The 24,795-nt window shown below is 36.6% G+C and overlaps 1 protein-coding gene across 4 annotated transcripts; it reads right to left on the bottom strand.

Moving 5' to 3' along the window:
- Positions 1-431: 431 nt before the first annotated feature.
- On the bottom strand, positions 432-24,795 carry LOC139979551 (palmitoyltransferase ZDHHC20-B-like). Of its 4 annotated transcripts, XR_011797207.1 has the most exons (12): positions 24,629-24,795; positions 19,865-19,903; positions 19,246-19,340; positions 18,189-18,315; positions 17,675-17,744; positions 16,444-16,597; positions 14,713-14,848; positions 11,183-11,312; positions 10,578-10,690; positions 8,414-8,543; positions 7,194-7,238; positions 432-4,955 (listed from the first exon to the last, which is right to left on the bottom strand). XR_011797207.1 is itself a non-coding variant. In XM_071990478.1 (11 exons), exons 1-10 carry the CDS (start codon positions 24,735-24,737, stop codon positions 8,443-8,445), a joined length of 1,074 nt encoding a protein of 357 aa, XP_071846579.1. In that variant the 5' UTR covers positions 24,738-24,795; the 3' UTR covers positions 432-4,955; positions 8,414-8,442. The 4 variants fall into 4 exon arrangements, 3 of the variants coding, with proteins under 3 accessions (XP_071846579.1, XP_071846577.1, XP_071846578.1); XM_071990478.1 differs by lacking the exon at positions 7,194-7,238; XM_071990476.1 differs by lacking the exon at positions 7,194-7,238 and having other exon boundaries at positions 8,454-8,543.

Genomic DNA, 24,795 nt, shown 5'->3' with positions numbered 1-24,795 from the left:
GGCATTCACCCTCACTACCTTCCACACGAAGAGAGGGGATAGGGGCATTCACCCTCACTACCTCCCACACGAAGAGAGGGGATAGGGGCATTCACCCTCACTACCTCCCACACGAAGAGAGGGGATAGGGGCATTCACCCTCACTGCCTCCCACACAAAGAGAGGGAATAGGGGCATTCACCCTCACTTCCTCCCATTGTCAGTCGGGGGAAATGCAACAGTGGAAGGAATTTTACGTTCAGCTGTGTTTGCTCTTCAGATCAACAATTATGTGTGAAACTTAAAAAAAAAAATCTTTGTTGGATTCGGTTCCACAGTAAGCAGTACCTAACATGGAAACTGTTCTTTATACTGACTTGCTCAAAGTGTCCAAGAAAAAGCCTGGAGTGTACAGGGGGAAAGGATGAAATAAACACAATCAATGAACAAAATTGGCTCAATTACATTTATTACTGTGTACTCCTCTCTGGCACACAAAGACTGACAGTGCTTTTACTCAAGACTTTTACATAACTTATGAATTATCACAACGAGCAACCAACAGTCAGTCACCTTATATTGCAACATTTACATTAAGAATCCAGAAGAATATAATTGAATAAACAACAAAATAATGAAAGCATTCTCAAAATAAACAACCAATCTTGAGCTGAGGAATGTCCCAGTTGTGTTCAAAAATACATTAACACTTTCAACACACTGCTGTAAGCACCTGTTAAAATGTCACACAAGGGAGGCAACGCCTGGTTGTGGCTGTTTCCGAATGCAGTGATAATATGTATGTTAATGAGTCTTGCATGTATTAACTGTGGGTAAATGTATGTGAATGTATGTTAAATTTTACCCTTAACATAGCCTATATCATAATTTTTTTTTACAGTAGCTGTATGTGGTGATTTTGATACAACTAATTGGCACTTTTCAATGTTTTTAAAGATTTCACAGCAATGTAGTTCATAAGTTGAGATCAGATTCCAATAGTAACAAAAACCGTGAAAAAGTATTAAGAAAAGTAAAATGTTCAGAATCAATTCGAACTTGGGTGGCAGTACTGTTTTAGAACAGATGAAATAGTGCCACAAAATTGTCTGAGAAATTCATTGCTAATTTATTATGTAGTGCTGTTTCATAATTCAGTAGAAAACTAAGAAATTACTCTCTTATATTAAGTTTCTAGGTCCACATATTTCCTACTTCTTAGCATTGCTGTTTGTTTGTGTGCATTTCGTTATACTGTGTTATATAGGAAGTGACCTACTAAACAAGCCTCCAAAGATTTTAGAATTTTGTTTATCATTCTCATTTGCATATGAATGTATACATCCTTACATATTCTTTGAAACATACTTTTTCATATATCTGTGTATGATGTGATAAAGAAATTAAATTAAATTTTGGTGGATGTTTGATCAATCATAATGGTATTTTCAGCAACATCACATGGGTGGGGTTTGTAAGAAACCTTTTCAGAAAGTGACAAAATTAAGACTAAGTTGCCTCAAAATCCAGTCATCTGGGTGAAAAGTGACAAAGGACTTGGTCCTCAAATAGAGGAAGACATTTATAAGATAAGTGCTTCTTCCAAATTTACTAAATTTATGTAGGTACTGTATAGCATTCTGATGAAGTGTACACATTTGTGTATTAAACTTCTCTAACTTACACAAAGAAAATGTTGATCTAAAATCGTTGTGAAATCCTTCACTGTTCAACAAAGTTGTACATTCTGAAGAAGTAAACATAAGAAATAATTTCCGTATTGGTACCAAACTTTGTGATAAATTTAGCAATCAACTACAAAACAGAAAAAAAATTAAGGTATGTACAAAACTGGAAAACAAAACAAAACAAATTGGTAAGAAAAAATGATGAAAAAAGTCTGGAATATATGGTGGATATTTACTATCTGGCTTTTAAATTCAGAAGAAATCTTTGTAAGCAATGACTTCAGAAAAAAAGTTGACTTCCTCTCCACACTATATTTGCTTGATTATAACACATGTACTGAACTCTAGCCCCCCAAAAAGAAGAAAAAGCAGAAGTGAAAATATTTCTTGATTATAATCAAAATATGTTTTGGTTGCTGTAAATGAATCAATAGTACAAAATAATGCACATACACCAGTAATTAAATGATTAAAACTACAAAGAAAAAGTAAACAAAGTACAAACATTTCAGTAATACCTACAAAAGTTTACTGTATGTGCTTGCATCACAAAAACTGGTTGCATACTACAAACTTAGACAGATTTTTTTTTTGGGGGGGGGGGAGGGGGGGTGGGTAAATTATATTTTGTGTTATGGTTCAGCAAGGTACCAACAGAGTGTGGCTGTTTCAATACAGCATGTTTCTGTTTAAAGTACTCACGATGATCGCAACTTGTTTCCTTCACTGTCAAGACAGAAATTTATTCACAGACAGACTATTCTACTTACAGATGATTTAACTTAAACATCAATATCAAAATATCTTAACAATGCAGTTAACAAGCTTGATGAGTCAAGTTTATTTTCAACTAAAATGAAGAAAACATTGGGATAATTTCAACTGAGAATTTCTGAAAATGTTTACAAACCAAAAAGATAAAATCTCTAATCGATCCAAATTTTTAAGTTTCAATTTGACGAAAAAATTTCTTGGAGGCTCTTTTAGTTTGATTAATCTCCATCTTACGCTGCAGTGGGTACTTGGCAGGGTATTGATGAAATTGGAGACCAAAGGCCGAGGGCTGCTTTTATATTGGACACCAAAATTATGGTCTTGTGTAAAAATCATTATAATAAACAGAGTGAAGGAATTATAATTGATATTTTCCCCATCAAATATTCCTTGTTTGCAGAAGTACTATTTTTAAGAACGCTTCATCCACCGGCATAATAATTCCAGAAAAACTACCAGTGAGTTTCACCCTAGTAACTTTCACTGCAGAGTAAGAATTTATCATACTGGAAACAACACTACTGTTCACAAGGATTTCCCCAGTAGCAATTTAAAAAAATAATTTGTTGTGAAGTACAAATAATTGCAAATATAAACAAGTTATCATCCAAAATAAATCTGCCCAGACTCAAAGTGAAGAAACATTATCCAGTACAAGGAGCAGTGGATATGATATAGAAATCATTGGAAACCGCATACAGTTATACAATGATTTGTACAAACAAGCCTTTCACACCGTAGTCTCGTACATAAAATAAGGGGAGTACTAAAATGCTGACGACAAATTTGTTAACATAAAGGTCAACTGATGATAACCAAAATATTCAGATTTTTCATAGAGAAGGAAAAGACAAAAAAAACCCCAGATGTACGCAAAATCAAATCTAGGTAATAGTTTATATAAACATTACAAATTTGTGCGACAAACGATCTACAAATAAGTTGAATATGTTTTCGATGCTATTATGTCATGAAACCCATTTCAGTAGTCATTCAGCAAATAGACTTATAACACATCGGACCACCCTCCATTAATACAATGTCTTTGCTTAACTCCAAGTAGTTCATACCCAGTGTTAGTAGCAAATAGTATACTCAGTGTGAGCAGCAAATAACATACTCTGTGTGAGCAGCAAATGGCATACTCTGTGTGAGCAGCAAAGAACATACTCTGTGTGAGCAGCAAAGAACATACTCTGTGTGAGCAGCAAATGACATACTCTGTGTGAGCAGCAAATGACATACTCTGTGTGAGCAGCAAATAACATACTCTGTGTGAGCAGCAAATGACATACTCTGTGTGAGCAGCAAATGACATACTCCATGTGAGCAGCAAATGGCATACACTGTGTGAGCAGCAAATGGCATACACTGTGAGCAGCAAATAACATACTCTGTGTGAGCAGCAAATAACATACTCTGTGTGAGCAGCAAATAACATACTCTGTGTGAGCAGCAAATAACATACTCTGTGTGAGCAGCAAATGGCATACTCTGTGTGAGCAGCAAATAACATACTCCGTGTGAGCAGCAAATAACATACTCTGTGTGAGCAGCAAATAACGTACTCTGTGTGAGCAGCAAATGACACTCTGTGTGAGCAGCAAATAACATACTCTGTGTGAGCAGCAAATAACATACTCTGTGTGAGCAGCAAAATACATACTTTGTGTGAGCAGCAAATAACATACTCAAGAGTGAACAGCTGCATACTCCAAAAGAGATATTTGAATTGTGAGACAGTTGATCCTACTGAAATTTGGAATTGTGCATATTTCTCCTCCAGTTTCCTATATTCAGTTGGAACACAACCCCGTGTATTTGTTTTATTGAAAGACACTCCACAGAACAGTGCAAAGAAATGCAAATAAATGCAAATAATATGCAAATAAATGCAAAGACATCACGACTGACCACTCTGACTCCATCATATGGAGATAATGAAATCAATTGCACGTTATATAGTAAGAGGAGGTGGTGAGATAAATTGAGGGGTCGGGAAGTCCTTTGGGGTACAAATATTCTTTCGGTTCAACTGATTTCCAAGTACAAATTATGTACTCTGAAGTCTGTGTGAGCCATTCTGACTTTTAATTTGGTTTCCTAAAACTGTACAATATATATCTCACAATAGCCCTACACTAGACGACACTGACACATAACAGATCTATCTAAGAATATAAAACAAGGCAAAAGCATTTAACAGACTGACTATTTCTTCTTCTAAATTGTAGAGCAAAGACAGGAAATACAGGAAAACTGGAATTACATAGAACAAAAAAAAAATAACCCTGGGTAGCAGCTAGACAAAAAACACATATAAAAACAACAATGGCTGCCAATGATGATGATGCATGAGTAGTACAAATCCAGGAATGCTTTGCATTTGCATTCTGAATCCTTCACTTAGCAATGGGTTCCCATACCCAAGGCAATGTCTGCCTCCCTGTCCTTCTTCGTTTTAAGTGGTTCCAGCAATGTGACCAGGCTCTAGGACAAGTTGGACTCTATCACCTGTCAAAACAGAAAATACAGATGAAAAAAGCAGATATCAGTAGAAATATAAATATATATGCGATGTTTAATTGGCTGTGCTCTACCACTGCGACTAGGGTAACCACCATAAAAAGGCCTTCCAAGAGCAATTTTTTTAAGGGATTTTCCTGTGGTCCTTCAAACAAACCAGGTCTTAATTTTGGTTCATGTCCAAAAACTGTTGCAAACTAACAAGAGAATGATCTATGTGTACGCTGGAGTAGAGATGTGTACGTTTGATAATTTGAACAGCAGCTTTGGAGCAGTAAAATTCCCCCTTCAGGTGGATCATAGTCCTACTACTAATTTTTGTTTCAAACTTCCAATATCTCTAAAAAGTGGTGATTGGGATTATATGTTATAATGCAATCTGAATTTCATGTTAAAAACGAGTCGTCTGCCAGACAACGTTCAAGGGTGATTTTGGTCGTCCGAAAAGAAATGTGGTTGTCTTGGACAACTGTTAAAATTTTTATTACGTTCCATACTGTCCGCCAGACACTTGCCTCGGAAATCAAGTCTTGGGCTGACTGTCTCAATGAAACATCAATAATGCACATTTCAATTCATTTAGACTGAAGTTCATGCTGAAACTTGTTCATTTCAAGGATAAATGGAAGAAAGAGGAATTATAGCCCAATGTTAAACCAGTTGATGTTAGGAGGAGAGTACTGCAGGGTATGGCTAGGCGCATCTACTTTGACAGTTTGGTAAGCCAGGGTTAAATTGTTGATGATTGGGTCTGAAGTCACGCCCGATTTTCTTTATGTGTAAAAGTGGGTTGGCCTGACGTTTCGATCCTAGCAGGATCTTCTTCAGAGGATCTTCTTTAGCCTCTGAAGAAGATCCTGCTAGGATCGAAACGTCAGGCCAACTTACTTTTACACATTCTATTACACAGGCTCTCTAGTGGATAAGCAGTTTGCTAATAGTTTTATTTTATTTAGATTTTCTTTATGGTAGTCAAAAATCATGTGTGACATTTCATATGCACCAACTATCAAATACTTTTTGTGCAGCATGACTGTGTATTTGCATGAAGGGAGACTTGAAATCAGGAACAGCTGCACGAAGGCAGGTTTTTCTACGGCAAAGTTGAGATACGAAAAGAGAGAAATCTTTTATAGCATACTACCTGAGATGTTGGACATTGGTATAATTACATCATGCATAAAATAGTCCTGAAATTCCATAATATGTCCATGGAACAAAGGCCAGGATGAGATACTTTAAAATTATCAAATAACAAAACAAACAAATTAGTACCAAACACCAGTGTTCATATATGAATTAACATATATGTAAAAGGGGACTGATTGTCTGACCCTACCAATGATATTGAGAGATTAGGCTTCTTTAATACCATCTGTAATCTTAGCAATTTCAACCAGTTGGGGCAACGCTAATACCACTCTATCCCACATAGAATGCTTTGAATCACTTGTGCTAACTGTGAACGGTTTACGAACCCTTCATCTGATAGTAACAGGATATGTCATGCGACTCAAAACTGTCAGTACAGGTGCTTTGAAGCATGACATGGAAGTACACTATATATATATATATATATATATATATATATATATATATATATATATACAACAGTATAATGTTGTTTATAACCTCCCTGATACCACTATTAATAGCCTGCCAAGAACACCATTTTCTCTGTATCTGTAACACCATTAGAGATGGGAGAAAAGGCCATTCATATCAGGAGCAGCACAGTGGACTGTGGTTCTAGATTTGTGTGACTACGTTTCAATCGACATGTCTCGGCCCACAACCTGCAGGATCCCATTTTATGAACGTAATAATGACCATTCCCCTAGAGTGAAGATTAGATCCACTTCATTGCCAAGGCAGGCATTGCTAACTACAGAACCTTTGTTTTACTAAAGAAATTACATTTGGGAAAGCCATTGCGTTGCTTTTTTATTTTGCTAATTCTATTCTTGGGTGAAGCTGTAAATGGTGCAGATTTACTACTGATTGAAATAAAGATCAAGAAAGAAAATGAAAAGAGAAAGAAATTAAACGATGAATCTTGTAGGTGGCAGTGATGGCAAAAGACTTTTGTTGTTTTCAAGTCCTACCCCAACAGGTTGATAAGTTGTGCTTTTTTCGCCCCCTAAAAATAAGAGTTATGGCGAAGTTGAATATTACTTCCAGTGCAGGTTCCATGTTGGTACCATTTTCAATTTTTTATACAATTACCATAAATATCAATAGGAGTCATCTACAGTATCTGGTGAAGAAGTCCTTTAATGAAGAAGATCAGTTTGGATTAGAAAATCTTTTACATAAACGAGGAGCAAACATGTTTCGTTCGTAGTGAACATTATTGGTGGAACCAGCATTGTAAGCTTAACAAAAAGTAAGATACCTTGGAAATTAAATTCACCTACGTAATATTTTTGCTAGTCGTCAAATGCACATGCACCTATCCCGCTGAAAAACTCACCCCAATGGAGACTGGTTACAAACAGAAGGAGACAAGAGAGTATTTAATGTAAACATCCCACACTCTGATCAGTTAATTGTGAATAAACTTTAACAAACTGATGTTGGGGATAACCTGATTAAGAAGTTAACTGTCTCTGATTTTCCTTTCAATACTGTGAAAGAAAGCAGTTACAATAAGAAATCATAACTTTTTATCTACAAAACATTTTGCTTGCCAGGCATTTAACTTCCTTTTTGACTCCTAAAAAGCTGCTCAAATCTAGTTCTACTCCATTTACTTCATTCACAGGCTCATTCGACTGATTAACTCTGTCATGGCAAGGTTTACACATCATTTTCAAGGTAAAGAAGCACTAACTGCGGTAAGTCGTAGTCTGAACAAATAAGGAAAAATGGATTCAAACTTAAGACTGTGACTTATGGCAGCAAAAGCTGTCATGCTTTCTCTGTAAAAGACTGCTTGAAGGAATTCAAGCAACTTACAACCGACTAGTTGGATCTTACTAGGTTCAATGGAGAGACATTTACAACAAGAACAACTGTGAGTATTAGTCCCATGTTCATGGTACAACATGTAACCAAGAAAATAATTTTCAAAAAAATGTAACCAAGTATAGGCTCACAAGCAAATGGTAACATATGAGCTAAATGTTTGGAACAAGAGAAATTTATCCATCACTAGTGTAGTTTGTATTTTATTTATGTATAGTAATTACAGTTTCAGTTACAAATATCCTTTCCGTTCTTTCCGATGTTTTAGATTCTTCTTGATAGCAAAAAAGGGCAAATATAACTTCTGATGCAGCTGCAAATATATTTTTCTTAATTTTTGTTTATTAAGAAAATTTAAAGATCACATCTTAGTGACCTTGAGAAAAAGAGAAGATAATTAGCATAGATTTGGAAGTTAGAGATGTGTATATTTGTTAGTATGGATGAGATAGGTAAGCAAACTGCACTTTAGCTCTTACATGTAACCATGTTGCTGTAGCATCAAGCATTATTGGGTACCTGTGTTTGGTTCAATAGGAACTACCACATCGTTACTTGTGCTGTCGTACTTTGTGCCAGCCTGTATACTCTTCTTGAATTGTTGGGTATCTGAAAGAGGCACCAAAAATTAAAATAAATAAACAAAATATTCATGAGTCAACTGAGATATATATCAGATAAACATGTTTGATAAATTCATAGAGCACAATATTTGAACAACCAGGGTCCCTGAGCTCTGGTCTAGATTGCTGTTAACACAAGAAATATTTGAGAGCGTGCTGTAAGGCAGTATTGGTAACATACTGTAAGAATGTTTGAATAGGGCACAAGTTTTAGGTATATAATGATATTTTGAGACGATTCCTAAGGTTTGATGGAGTGCACAGAACACAAGACCTAGATGATCCCTCAGCTCTAGCCTAGGTTTGTAGCACATGAAATGTAACTTGAGTGCACAGAGTACAAGACCTATGGAATCAATGAGATGATACCTGAGCTCTGGCTTAGGTTGTAACACAGGAAATCTAAATGTAGTGCACAGTGAACAAAACCTAAGGAACCAATGAGATGATCCCTCAGCTATAGCCTATGTTGTTTGGAACACAGGAAATATAAATAAAGTGCAAAGAGTACAAAACCTAAGGAATCAAAGAGATGATACCTGAGCTCTGGCCTAGGTTGTTTGTAACACAGGAAATCTAAATGTAGTGCACAGTGAACAAAACCTAAGGAGCCAATGAAATGATCCCTCAGCTATAACCTATGTTGTTTGGAACACAGGAAATATAAATACTGTAGAGTGCAAAGAGTACAATAACTAAGGAACCAATGAGATGATACCTTAGCTCTGACCTAGGTTGTAACACAGGAAATCTAAATGTAGTGCACAGTGAACAAAACCTAAGGAACCAATGAGATGATCCCTCAGCTATAACCTATGTTGTTTGGAACACAGGAAATATAAATACTGTAGAGTGCAAAGAGTACAATAACTAAGGAATATATGAGATGATACCTTAGCTCTGGCCTAGGTTGTAACACAGGAAATTTAAATGTAGTGCACAGTGAAAAATACCTAAGGAACCAATGAGATGATCCCTCAGCTATAGCCGATGTGGTTTGGAACACAGGAAATATAAATACTGTAGAGTGCAAAGAGTACAATAACTAAGGAATATATGAGATGATACCTGAGCTCTGGCCTAGGTTGTAACACAGGAAATCTAAATGTAGTGCACAGTGAACAAAACCTAAGGAACCAATGAGATGATCCCTCAGCTATAGCCTAGGTTGTTTGTAACACAGGAAATATAAATACTGTAGAGTGCAAAGAGTACAATAACTAAGGAACCAATGAGATGATACCTGAGCTCTGGCCTAGGTTGTAACACAGGAAATCTAAATGTAGCGCACAGTGAACAAAACCTAAGGAACCAATGAGATGATCCCTCAGCTATAACCTAGGTTGTTTGTAACACAGGAAATATAAATACTGTAGAGTGCAAAGAGTACAATAACTAAGGAACCAATGAGATGATACCTGAGCTCTGGCCTAGGTTGTAACACAGGAAATCTAAATGTAGTGCACAGTGAAAAAACCTAAGGAACCAATGAAATGATCCCTCATCTATAGCATAGGTTGTTTTTCTAACACAGGAAATATAGAGTGCACAGAGTACAAGACCTAAGGAATCAATGACATGATACCCAAGCTCTAGCCTCCGGTGTTTCTGACAGCTAGAAATGATTTATAGAGGCCATAGACAACAATTTAAGCAATCAACAAGATTATACCTAGTTGTTTGTAATACCAAGAATAAGGGTTAGGCAAGATGATCTCAATTCGGCTCTATTTGCTGTTGAGTTCATTAAATAGTTAATTTGAAGTAGGTACAGAGTGTTAATGACCACTGGTTTGTACACCTGATGAGACATTAACCTTGAGTTGTATAAATCTCTTATATCCATAAATTTCATCTTTGTTCTTCCTCACTATTGTTCTACTTGTTAATTAATTAATATGTATATGTGAACATAAACTATAGATTTGTGATGTATTTTATTATATAGTAATTAACAAAAATATGAAGTATATATATAAACAAGGCAGAGAACTAGTATGAAACATGATGATGCTATTACCTCGAGATGGAGACTCTTCTCCAGGACTTAGATCTTCATCTCGGTCATCATCCAAGAGACGATCCGAGTCTTGATCACGGGCTTGCATTGGCCAGTTCACCCCGTCACCAGCACTAATATTAGACATGATATACAAGAACATTAATATCAATGATCCACTTAAGTTAAACCTTGTATATAGGTAAAGTCTGAATCGTGATTTCAAGCATGCATTCAGCAGTTCACCCTGTCAAATAAAATACCATAACACTGTAATAAAGCTTACACTAGGATGCACAGTCAGCATCAATCAGAAGTTGATACATCTTCAATATCAGTATTCGCTAATTATCACAACCAGTAGTTTACTCTCCATGAATTGGTGAGACTTTTTAGACATTTTAAAATTAGCCAAGACGTTTAAAACAACGACCAGCACTTGACTTGGTTACCATGTGTTTAAAGTGTTTAATGTCTACTTGCAGGCAATTGCCAGTTTCTGTCCTTTTTCCTACTGGCAAACAGCAAAATCCACTGGCATCGAGCCAGTAGACAGTCTGAATTTCAAGGCCTGCCATGCAAAAGTGAAAGACAAATCCCAAAATGAGTCGGCTATCGCCCCTCACCTCGTGAACATCGGTAGAAACCAGTGGCTCTTTCTGCTCCCAAATATGTCGTGGAAGTTGCCACTGGCGGAACCACGGCTGAATCCTTCCTTGTCAGGTCCGTGGCGGAATATGGGCGAACGGAATGACTCTGAATAAAGAGTACAAAGGTTAAAGTTCAACAATAGAGAGAAAGATCAAAATATGTGAAACAAAACCTAACACAACATAATCAAAATGCACAAAAAAATAGTTCTTTTTTCAAAACTTGGAAATATCATCTTTAGTTCCTGATTTAAATACTTTCCCCTTAGACTGACGAGGAAAGGGAACTTCTAGTCCTGCCATCCAATGTTAACGTGATACCACATAGATGGAACTACAAGTAACATAAAACAGGGGGATTCTGTCTGGTTAGATCAAATTCCTTTGTAAAATGTTTAGTTTTACAATAATATATCATAATACCATAAACCAATAACATTAATATATTGAAATCAAGAACAATAAACCAACACCAAGAACTTACAGAAGAACCATTTCCCAAACTACCACCATAGCTTTGGAGATAATGTGATGAAAAACTCTCCAAACGAAGCTAAAGAAAGCTCTTGCTACTTTCAAGAGATATTGTAGCTTTAGAGTTGTGTCTGGGTCATTTTGTGGATCTTTAATACTGCCACTAGTATTGGGAATGTTTTTTAAATTCTCTATCTCTTTTTTTCATTCTGTTTCATTCTTCTTGTAATATTTTCAAGGTAGAATGTTCTTGACACTTTGGACCAATGCCATCATTTAGGTCATGCTATGAACTTCAATATTTTGGCTGAACAGCATTTGAAAAATACCCACCTACATTCCAGAATGTGAACATCATAATACATCAGGAAACATATAAACTGAAGCACATGTGATGGCATAATGATGTTAAATATAGACTTGCTCAAGTCTTCAGCCATGTGTTTTAAGGAACATGACACCTTTGATACCTCACAAAATGGAAGAATTTTCTTTAATAGCACTTTTGGGGAATTCGATCATCACAATATCTATACCACATGGGCCATTATGATGGTTGGTGTCATGCCTCCTGTTTTAGTAAGTTCTTACAGGGTTTCTTCTGGGATTCCTCCTGGGAGAGGCGGTAACTAGTTTATTACACTGGAGGGATATGAGTATACCAGGAGGAAGAGGGGGGGATGGGGATGATAGCCAGGAAAATGTTGTTAACCATGCTAATGTCAATCATCTTAATAAATTAGATCAAAATGCTATGTTAAATTAGGAGATCTACTTGTTGCTATAATTTTGTGTTCACCGACAAGTTTTTTTCAATGTCAGATGATGGCATGAGTATAAAATATAGGATTGCAATCATTGCGTTTCTTATTCCTTCTCTGAAGCAGTGAGGTTGGTAATATTTTTGCGAGGTGGGAGCGAAAATCAGAGAGGCAGCTACCTCACAAAATGAATTCCAGGGGAAACCCTCTTCTTAGTACCAACTGCTTCCTTTGCATTAAAATCGAAATTCAAGAAAGACTAAGAATACAAGTTTATGACGACCAATGAGTGACTAATGGAGATGAATGCAATGATGGCTGGATAGCTGTAATATGCAAAGCATTGAAATACTAATGCCAAAAAAATGGGCTCTAATTCCAATAGGACATTAATGAATATTTGGTGAGCATTTATGGAAAACTGCAAATATGCGAAAGAAAAGCAGAAAACAGAAATGCATAGATTTTCATGCCTGTCGCAAGAATGGAGAAGACATCGCACTTTACAATATAGACTATATTATACTTTCTCCCTGAATATTTTTTTCCAACCATATGACCACTATTCACATTAGCTAGATTATCATTCGTTTTGGGAAATCTATTTTCTGTTTTTTCTTTCATCGATACTTCAGATATTTCAACCTTTTTTCACCTTACCATAATTTTTTATTAAATATGATAAGAAATTGACATTTTTTTGCCATCAATTTAAGGCTTTAGACATAGAAAGAATACCATCCAGATCAATTTCAGGTTACTTTTTGTCGTTTTTCTTTTTTTTTCAAAACCTCCCAAGAATCTGTTTGAAGCAAATATCACGATTGTTTAGGCATCGTCGTGTACATACCTAAAGTGCTCTGATTAACCAAGCTCAGTCTGATGTGCATACAGAACAGAATTGTGACACTGATTGCAAACATTATCGACGCCAAAAAGAGGAAGAGGATGTGAAAACGGGCGGCATCGCTGTCTTGCATATCCTACGTGGAAGACAGAGAATGAAGCTAATTGATCAATTGAGAAAGCTGGCGTTAAGACCAACACTGCCATGGAGCAAGGCTTTCCAACTGGAAAGGCTATAAAGATTGGCTATGCTGCAAAGAATATACAAATATTTCAACATGGGAGAAATGTTTGATCTATAACTGACTACTATTCCCTTGTTTCGATATCATACCATGAGGTCGGGCTAACAGAAATGCGATGTTAGTACCAACCAGGCTTATTTAGAGTACAAGATACAACTTGTTCCAAGATTATAGAGGATTTTGAATTTGAGTACCAGAAGATTTTATTTTGAAATAAAAAAAAGCATATGAAAGAAATCGATCTTGAGTACCAGAGAACTTGTTTTAAATTGGATTAAAAGTAGCTGCCGATTTTGGTTTAGATTACGAGAGAATTTGAAATAGGAGTACAAGATAATTTGATGAGGAGTGACATAGGACTAGATTAAGTGTACCAGAGAATTTGAGCTAAGAGTACTTGAGAATTTTGAAATAGATTACATGAGGGTCTGTTTTAGAGTTCCAGAGGATGTGATTTTGAGTTACAAAGGGCCTTGATTAAGGGAACCCAATAATTTGATTCAGAGTACCATATGATCTGATTGTGAGATTGTTAAACTACTACCAGGGTTTGATTTAAGTTACATGAGGATTTCATTTTGAGTACCAGTTGATTTACGGTGACAAAGAAACTGAGTTAGATTACTAGCAGAGTTGGTGTATAGTGACAGATAACATATATTATAAGTACCCGAGGATCGAAGTTATAGTTCTTGCATGGAGGTTGTAAGGATCAGACGTCTTGAGGATGGAAGATGTTGATTGCTCAAGCAAGTTTTGCTGTCTTCAACTTTGGAAGGACAGAGTGACTACTGTACCAAGTGTTTAACAAAATATTTCCGTATGCAAAACCAGAATGGAAAACTTAAATATTATATCTAGTAAATCAACTAATCCCAAGATTAAGATCACAATGTTTAATACCAGACTGGTTTATGTATTTGTATTTATTAATATTAATGTTTATGTCTTTATACTGAGATTTGTGTCTGCATAAACAAAGATATTATTCTCTTATCCATCATTTTGCAAAGAAAATGAAAATGGGATTTTATTTTTGGTATGGTTATTAAGTACAGCTTTGTGTACAATTGTTCAGCTTGGGTAAAAAGTGAAATGGGCAGAGTGGTAAGACATGCAGGAAAGCTTGAGATGAAGGGTGTCAAACAAGCAGAGGAGAGCCGCAAGGTTTATTTTGTACCTATCGTCGACTGGTTTGTCAAAGTCAAACGAATGTGTACGCACGTTAGTGCTAACACACTCAGACTAAACATAGCTGCTAGAAGACAGAGAAAGACCGTTTGGAAGCCGCCAGCACCGTGGCTGTCAATGCCCTTCTGTTCAGGGTAAGAGAAAGCATTCAAAATTATACGACTGTGTTCGTTTAAAATTGATTTTTACAAAATGTTGGTCTAAATAGGTTCGGAGAATAGGGGATGAAACGGTGTATCGAATAAGTTCTGAGCCAGGTATTAAAAGAGGAACTCTACAGGGATAATTTGGCAGACTAAATTACAAAACAGGTCTAGTTGTGGAACTTTGGCAGACATACTGTACATGGTGGACCAAGTCCTGAATATATTGCCGACCCGGGGTACAAAATTTCAACGAATCAGAGAAATTTTACAGACCCATGGAATGAAGCGAGACTATAAACGAAAATACGACAGACCCAGGTATTAAACAGGCAAAGCCATGGTGATTTGACCAGGATATTATGCGGGATCAGCCATGGAGATTTTTTGGGGGGCTTAAATATTGACTGACTATTCATGGATATGTGACCGACCCAAGTTTGAATTCTGTAATGGTCAAGTCTCAAGTTTGGCAAAAACCGAGGTGTAATGGGAAATTTGACAGATCAAAGCATTAATCCGACCTAGCCGTGGAAATCTGGCTTAGCTAGATCAAAATCACTAACAGGTGCAAATTTTAAGAAGTCTTGCATAAAAATAGCAACTATGGAAAAAGATTAACATTCAATGGATTAATATCTCCAAATATATCTCTCATCATCTGATGACAAAAAAAGTATTAAAAAAAGGGATTAGTGCTACAAACAATATCAGTTCTATAAACTTGTCTTTATGGCAAATATTTAGTATCACATTTCAGATAACTAGGGTTAACACTAAGAGTACCTGTCCATACAACTTAAGCACCAACAGGTAGACAACAGGAAACACTCTACAATCAAACCTGTGATACTAAGGAAAGAGCATTAAGACACATAGATGGATAGTTTCAACACGCTAAAATCCTGCTATGTCATTAAAGTTTTTTGCAGAATATTCTTTGAAACCTTTTGTAGTCTCTGAAAACACATCAGAAGTTGGCATTGACAAACTGTACCATCCATGCGGACCATTTTAAAAGAAGTAGCTTCCATAAAGATCTATTATACAGTTTCCCATTATTTTTTGTTACCGTTGAAGGTCTCGTACCAGTCACAACGAGACTACAAAAGAGTAAAACTCGAAATCATTTGATACTGCAACAGTGCACTTCTTATGCCTGGTCGGGGTACATTATTCCCCTCCCAAAGAATTTTCTTTCTTGTTTGGCCCTAATTATTTTATTTTTTCTCAGCTAATATTCCTATGTTTTATTCAACTGTTTGTTTTACACTTTCCTAGTGTGTCATGATGATATAAAAAATTATACATTTTGGTTGAAATACAAGAATTAATATTACAACCTGAGATGAGGTGCCAACCTCATTATCATCAATTATTCTGTTATAATAGAGCATTCCAAACATGTTGTGAAGGTAACTTTCTGAAAAACCCGGAGTATTGTAATTCTTCTCGTATCATATTCAACTTTACTGAAGTTTGGACATTTGAAGCGATAAAACTTTGTTGACAGTCATCATTGCCACACATAATGCTTATTTCTTAGTACATAGCTATAATAATCTCTTTGAACTCACCTGCCAAAATTGAACAAAGTATGGCAATGTAGTAATAGCAACATAGAGGCAGAAAAGCAAGGCATACATTAAAAATAAGACAAAGAACTTGTAATTGCCGTAGCCCACACAGTTGTTCACCCACGGGCAGTGGTGATCCATTTTGAGAATACATCTGTTCAGGGGGAGAGAAAAGAAAATAAGTATTAAGATAGAATAGGTCAAAGGTCTGTTTTAGGGACAACAAATGCAATACTATCATACAGACCAAGGAATAATTTAGTGTAAACGTTTTCAATTGCAATTATGAAGGCTATGAACTTTCTGTGGACGTTCTGTGTACAATAACTGCTATGCATCTTTGCACTTTTGTAGAGCAATTTGCCCATTTTGCATAGCAATTTGTCCATTTTGCAATGCGATACCAGATAAATTATTCAATGCAGACTCCTTACCATGTAACCATGGAGATCAGAGTCCATGATATCATTCAAATACTCTGTGTAATACATTACAGACTCAATACAAAATGTGTTATAAATACACCATACCATGACATCACATAATACAGAGACGCCATTAGAAGAATGTTATTAAATACAATGCCATAGATTACTCCATTCTGTACAATTGAAGTTGGAGTGCTGATCCATTTCAAGCATTATCTACAGCTGCATTTCTAGGCAATCCATTGATGCTGACTGAGCACTGGCTTTATCATCATAAAAATTCAAGAATTTTTATGATTATTTATGCTCATCTTCATAAGTTTGCCCACAGGCATCAACAGAAGAAATGAAAAGTTGAAATTTGTTCCCAGAATATCAAGTGTGATACATGCACCACACAGTAAGTATTGACCTTAACACTATGCTTTACTGTGCATCCACCTCCTTTGGAGACCTCTCAAAAACACTTTGTTATTATAGTACAGTTGATTACAGGAACAATGACACTATATAGTATACTGATTGCCAATATTCATTTCACTATTAAACTAACTTTGTACAAACTGATATTATTTACTAGAACCTTTATCAAGACTTGAGGCACATGACACAGGTTATCTGTAACTCACATAAACCTGCAGAGCTGCTTTGTAGCAAGCAAAACAACAATTTCTGACAGGAAGAAGTATTCACATTGACAATTGTCAACGGGACAGAACATATTCACATACTGTAGTGCATATGATCCCTTCGATCACATCTTAAAAGTTTTGAAAAATTACGGCGAGTAATTGATGGCTTACCGATCACAGACTGAGCAATGGTGGCATCTGTCTGGCTTAATAATTTTGCAGATGTGACAGTAGCGTATTCCTAGTGAAAAGAGCGAAAAAGAAACATATATATTTGTGGTCATTCCATGTCAAAACACGGATGGCTGTTGCTGGATCCTCTCCAAGCAGACAATAAAGTTGGTCATTTTTAAAAAGAGGTCGAACTACAACATACTCCAAAATTTGGTGATTTGAGAGATTAGGTGGAGGGGGGGTAAGTTTGTACAACAGCTAACGGTACAATTATTGGGTCTTGAGATGAACAGAATGATAACATAATCCTGCCAACCCTGTGACATTAAAGATAAAATGATTTGAAACCTTCAGCATTGTCAACTGAGCTTTCCTTTTGATCAAGAGTAGTTTTGAATTTGACAGAAAATGTTCTAATAGCTGCACAGTGCTCAATGACATACTATGAACGATGATCTGAACAGTATTCAGTGTAAATTCAATCAAATGATGAGTCGTTCGGAACACTTACCGCCACCGTATGTTCTCGTATAGACAGGTAGGGCTTTATCTCTACTGATTTCTTTCAAAATTTCTTGTTGTTCCCCGGATCGATCCTCTGATTCAATTCTTTGAACCTCATCACTTGATAAGTAAAACTGGAAGAGCGAGAAATAAAAATTTTGGAATTACATCGATTTCACTGTTTCTTTAAGAAAGAAAACAATTAATGTTGGCAGACTAAACAAACAAGACAATTATTACACGGTTCATCTATTTTGTAAGATTACTAATGACATGCAACAGTAGTCAACTCGGTGCTTGATAAATACAATAGACATATGAGATTAGTACCTAAGAGCAGCTTAGGATCATGGGACCCCAAGGCCAAAGAGCCCCCATGGACACTTCCAGGCAACACATACCCACTTCTATGTCGGGTTGTGCCTCTAAATTGTAATTATGGGTGTAAGGTGGGGGCATGTATGGAGCCCTAGGGGGGAGGTAGTTCCTGGCACTGAGTGAGCTGACTGAGAACATAACAGATATATACATATTTCTAAAGCAGTCAGATATCAGAGTTCCCAGAGGTAAGCTGATATTAAAACAGCAAGATGTGTTCACTAAGCCACAATCTGATTTACTCCAGCCAAAAAAAAATACTTAAAAATATTCTATTACTTGGTCTAACTAAAATCACACTATGAACAAAGGAAATGACTACAAAGCTCCAAGATTTGCAAACAAAAAATAATACATTCCGTTGAGTTTGTGGGACACAAAGTTTCCTGCATGTGGTTTAAATGCTTCATAACTGAGTAGCAGTAGACCAATTTTAATCTACAAAAGAGTAGCAAATTTATGCCCAATATATAACACAACCCGGTCAGAGTGACACAAAGATACACACCAATGCACAACATGGCTTAAATAACTTGGTGGTCAGGGTTTTGATTCCAGTTTCCACTGACCAGGCAGTTTTTATGGTTTTTGATCATATATTTGGCTTACATGTGAAAGTGATCTTAATGCCGTTAATGAATTTAACTGTTTCAAAATGAACATTTAAACGAGAAAAACACACAAACCTCTCCAGGTACTCCAGGGTGACTACCGAATATTGTTTGATAGTAGGCCCATAGGAACATAAACAAGAAAAAGTGAAACAACAGCAGGTACAATACTGTAAAAGCAAGAAGAAAACAGTAGAGTTAGAAGGGGAAAGAAAACAAACGTGAAGTCAGTAGTTACATTATAATGTTAGGAGGTAACCACTGTACAGAACTACTGTACAGATCGAATAGTCCATTCATTTGCCCAGAGAAATTAAATCAAAGAATCAAAGATAAACTTTGATTTCCGAATTCCCCAATTGAACGATACCTAAAGACTCTCTCCTGCATATTGTACAAGTTACTTAACATATATATCTTTTGAAAGATGTGATTGCATTCATAATATGAACATGTGCAGTTTTCCACATTCAATATATAGAAACAACAGAATATGAAAGTGTTCAGTTTACTTCCTTCACACCGTGTTTGTGCATTCATTTCTATTTAGACTGTATTATATGTAACACGTGTTGTTGAAACAAACAAATCGAAACGAAATGAGTTACACTCATGTTCACTGGTATTGTATCATTTGCAATTTAGACTGGCAATTACTCTACTAAAGCCATTGAATTAACTTGAAAGTACTCACCACACAGCAAAGGTTGACCCTTGGCAACTCTCACTGTCACTGTGAATGGGCAGAGAGAAAATAAAAAAATTGTATCAAAACGAAAGTTCAACATAATGTCCTTTACTTAATAACACAGCATGAAGGAAATCCAAATTAATTTGAAAGACAGAAAAAACATGTTGGGTTTGAGCAACACCAACATACTTTACAACACGTTGGGCTTGGGCAACACGAACAAACTTTACAACACGTTGGGCTTGGGCAACACCAACATACTTTATAATACGTTAGGCTTGAGCAACACCAACATACTTTACAACACGTTAGGCTTGGGCAACACCAACATACTTTACAACACGTTAGGCTTGGGCAACACCAACATACTTAACAATATGTTAGGCTTGGGCAACATGAACAAACTTTACAACACGTTGGGCTTGGGCAATACGTTACGCTTGGGCAACACCAACATACTTTACAACACGTTAGGCTTGGGCAACACCAACATGCTTTACAATATGTTAGGCTTGGGCAACACCAACATAATTATGATACATTAGTCTTGGGCAACACCAACATACTTTACAATACATTAGGCTTGGGCAACACCAACATCCTTTACAATACGTTAGGCTTGGGCAGCCCCAACATACCTTACAAACATCACGCTTGGGTAACACCAGCATACCTTACAATACGTTAGGCTTGGGCAACACCAACATACTTTACAATACGTTAGGCTCTGGCAACACCAAGACACCTTACAAACATTAGGCTTGGGCAACACCAACATACTTTACAATATGGTAGGCTTGGGCAACACCAACATACCTTATAATATGTTAGGCTTGGGCAACACCAACATACTTTACAATACGTTAGGCTTCGGCAACACCAACAATTTTACAACACGTTAGGCTTGGGCAACACCAACATACTTTACAACACGTTAGGCTTGCGCAACACCAACATACCTTATAATATGTTAGGCTTAGGCAACACCAACATACTTTACAAGACGTTAGGCTTGGGCAACACCAACATACTAAACAATACGTTATACTCGGGCAACACCGACGTTCTTCATAATATGCTAGGCTTGGGCAATAATATGCTTTGTACTGTAGTATGGTACTGTTCATTAAAATAACTGTGGCATGCATGTGCTGACAGCTTTTACTTTCTATGAACAATAAGGATTCTTTTAGGATGATCTCTATTATCACAACAATTATCAAGTGATGACTGATGATAATTACAGTACATGTCATGGTATGTACTATGATTTCAGGAATCTATTGAACTAACAAAACACTTATTACTGTGCACAGTGTTTCGGTTTACAACAAAGGAGAACATGTTTACCATGCTTTTCATCTCACTTCATTAATTGCTACATGCCTAGATTAACACTATTAGTTGTAATGGTGTCCTTCAAACTTGAAGGTTGATGTTTCTGCATTGCTAGGAAGTAAAATAATGGTCACTCTTGTATAATCTTCAACAAGCAATGGCGTTTTTTTTTTCTCCAGAGGCGACGTCTTATCAGTCCTAACAGTACAGTAGATCTTTACGGTTCTGATGCACGTGGTCTATAGATCTTTTCAACATATATATCTCAATATTGAACACTGTGTGGTGCAGTATCCATCATACAGCTTATCCGGAGCTATTTATTGTATATGACTAAAAGTTTCTCAAAATGCTGTTTTTCATGACCAAATTGTACCATACTGCACCACACACATTTATCTAGTAAACTATTTTAGTGTACATGACCAGTACCCCATTTCTAAACAATATTAGTCAGCACTGATATTGTGAAGTAGTACTGTAAATTCTCTCAGCATTATAAATATTATATTATAAACAGTACCCATGGATGCATTACTGCATTGAATGATGTAGAACAATTGAATACCATTGTCACAAATGTATTGCTTCTTTTGCCAAGTTGGGAACCATTCTGAAGTGATTTTAAGGCAGTGGACTTGTGGTCTAAGACCAGATCATTGGGAGTTGTGTCAATGGTTAAGGCACTTTATCTCCATTGCCTATCTTCACCCAGGTGTATGGGGACTTACAAGGTAACTTGTAGATATAATTGGGTGACTGTTTGCATTGTGCACACTTTGGTGTGTGGGTGTGAGAAGTTACCAATGACGAAGAAGAAGAAGAAGACCGGGGGTTAAGTTGTTAAGTCCTGTGGGGGGACCTTGGCCTCAAACATGACAGTAAACCTTCAACTTCATTTTGACTCCCATTCCATCTAAGATGGCCACTTATTAAAGTTCTCAACATCTGATATCCTTTCAAAGGTTAAGTCACATAATTTAATAGCATAATATGCAGTACTGGAGAATAAATGTTTCTAAGGCAGTGAATGAATAGAACAAAACCTAATAACTTAACCAGAAGTATCAAATCCATTAATCCCTTTGTAAGGAGTCATCCAACAGTTAAGGCTAGAATATTGCTCCTGATCAATATTAAACCAGGAATAAATGCAGTCATCACTTTAAAATTGGCACTTGAGTTTAAATGTTCATTACATCATCACCTACTGTAATGCCTTACAACCTGTTCCTAAGGCTGAGTAGGCACAAATGCAAATATGCCTAACGTTAGGCCTACACAGTTGGGGCTAATATGTGAATTGTTATGAATCAAGACACTTTGTTTGAAGTTAAAAAACTTTTCCTATGCATAGGCATGTATGCCTACATAAGGCTTGCACAGTAAACCGGTTTTAGTATCGAAACCAGTTTTTCCGAATTTTGGTACTATTTTTTATTTAAAAAAAAACAAAAAAACAAAAAATCGAACAAAACTGAAATGTGAATTGCAAATACTGGAAAAAAAAGTTAAAGCTTCCATCCATCATTTGTTGACTTCAGTTTCTCCTATTTACTGTTCTTTTTGCAATATGAGAGTAAATTGCAACAAGAGAAAGCTTTTCTGCTAGACGACATTGTCAGCTACGATCGGCACACCCCATTACCAGTGGTTGAGGGTGGATAGCTAGGCCTAACATTAGGCTATGCAGCTCTTATATGCGTGAATCAGTTAGGTGACCTTGTCCTCTTCGTGTTGTTCTTATTATTTAACTTCATTTAACAGTAGAGGATATGGAGAAAATCTTTTCAAACACATTAAGCACAGTTCGTGTTCAAAAAATGATCGTTAAAACTTGAAAGGTACATTGCGCAATCCACAATACCATACGACATGTATAGCCCCGCACGCAGCCGGCCCAGAACACAGGCCTATCATGCAGTGAGAAAACATTTGAGCAGGGCTCTGTAAGTTTAACAACGAATATGCAACAGGTAACATTAGACCAATCACAGTCCACTATTCACAAGATACACCTGGCGTCAGGCTTGAGTCAAGGAATATTTAAAGGAGTTAAAATGTTGCATACATGGCTGGAAATTACAGATGTTGCTGTTGGACAATTCTTCTTTGTATGCTAATAGATTTTATTTTCTTTGTAAGTTTCCTTTCAACATTTCTTCTTATCAGTTATCAGACAAGGCGTCTCTCAGTTGGTTTTTCGTTTACATTGATGAACACATGTTTCCAACTTTAACTTTTTCCTTAGTTAACAAAAATTCTTAGATGATTGTAAGTAAATATTTACATATACTGTCATTATCAGAGTAGTTTTCTAGCTGCAAGACCATCAGGTGATCGGGATGACCGTGATATTTTTTTTCAGAACACGAATTTGAACAGCGTTAAAAGTAAACACAAGACAAACGATAATTGTACGGGTTGTGAAGAAAACATTTCACTAACACATTTCTTTTCGGCAATTTTACTTCAGTTTAGTTAACGTGGGTGATAAAAAGAGAGTCATGAAGGCATATCAAAATACTGACTAAGGTCACATGTAACCTTTGGAGTAATTATAGAATGCAGGGCCACTCGACGATTCTATCTGAGCATCCGGATGCGCGGATGCTCAGTCTCACCCCAGTACATATGTGAGTAAAAATGTCAAAGTCCAAGTTCTTTCTATTTGAGTGGATGCGCGGATGCTTGGATGCGGAGTCAAAAATTTCCTAAGTCCTTTCCTAGTACTTCTGTGGTGGAATTTTAGAGGGCGTTGCACATGTACGGATGCCTTTTAAGAACGACACACTATTGATGTGGAAAATCTTCGTACATGCGGGGCTTCCAGTATTGGAAATACGTGATGGTATATGTTGAAACTTATCTAAAAAAATTATCGAAGTCCATTCCTAGTACTCCCGGGGTGGATGCGCGGATGCGGAGTCAAAACGAAATATGTGATGGTATATGGGGAGACTTTTCGAAAATCTTCTTAAGTCCTTTCCTAGTACTCCCGTGGTGGATGCACGGATGCGGAGTCAAAATGAAATACGTGATGGGATTTTAGAGGGCGTCATACGTGTACGGACATGTACAGACACACCGTGCATCCGGATGCTGGGAAGAGTTAATGAATGGCCCTGTATTCTATAATTGTACCTAACCTTTAATTACCAACTTACCTACGCTATACACTTATTCCACGCAATATCAATCAGATAGGCCGGTGGTACAGTAAGGTAACTAACTTCTAGCTTACTAATTATATGCTAAAGTTAAGCGGAGCAGTTGTATAGGCTACTTTTCTACGGTACTACTAGTATTACAACGGTATTCACAACACCAATGTTAGTCATCCGGGAACGGCATTGAGCCTACACTACAGTGCACAAAATATTGCGTGAAATTTCGTGAGAACATACAAGTCAAAATCGGCCGACTTACGATAACATAATTCAACAACATATGCGAAATATGCCCAAAGAATAACTGCTGTGATGAAGACCACTGGAATCCATCCTACTATTCGTAAACATGTTTTCAAGGCCCCCATAATAGTCGGAACTTCTTTGGTCGGTTTAAGCTGTTTCTATCCTTTGATAAGAGAAAAG

This window comes from Apostichopus japonicus, chromosome 14 (assembly GCF_037975245.1).
Source record: "Apostichopus japonicus isolate 1M-3 chromosome 14, ASM3797524v1, whole genome shotgun sequence".
NCBI lineage: Eukaryota > Metazoa > Echinodermata > Holothuroidea > Aspidochirotida > Stichopodidae > Apostichopus > Apostichopus japonicus.
This window is presented reverse-complemented; position numbering and strand designations above follow the sequence as displayed.

Bases quoted from the DNA above. Each gene is read 5' to 3' on its own strand.
- LOC139979551 (XM_071990476.1), bottom strand. From the start codon at position 24,737: ATGGGGGCCTTGAAAACATGTTTACGAATAGTAGGATGGATTCCAGTG. The intron at 14,849-16,443 runs GTGAGTTCAAAG...TACCCTGAACAG, and splicing joins ACTTTGTTCAATTTTGGCAG to AAGGGCATTGACAGCCACGG. The intron at 8,544-10,577 runs GTAATAGCATCA...TGCCTCTTTCAG, and splicing joins AGAAGAGTCTCCATCTCGAG to ATACCCAACAATTCAAGAAG.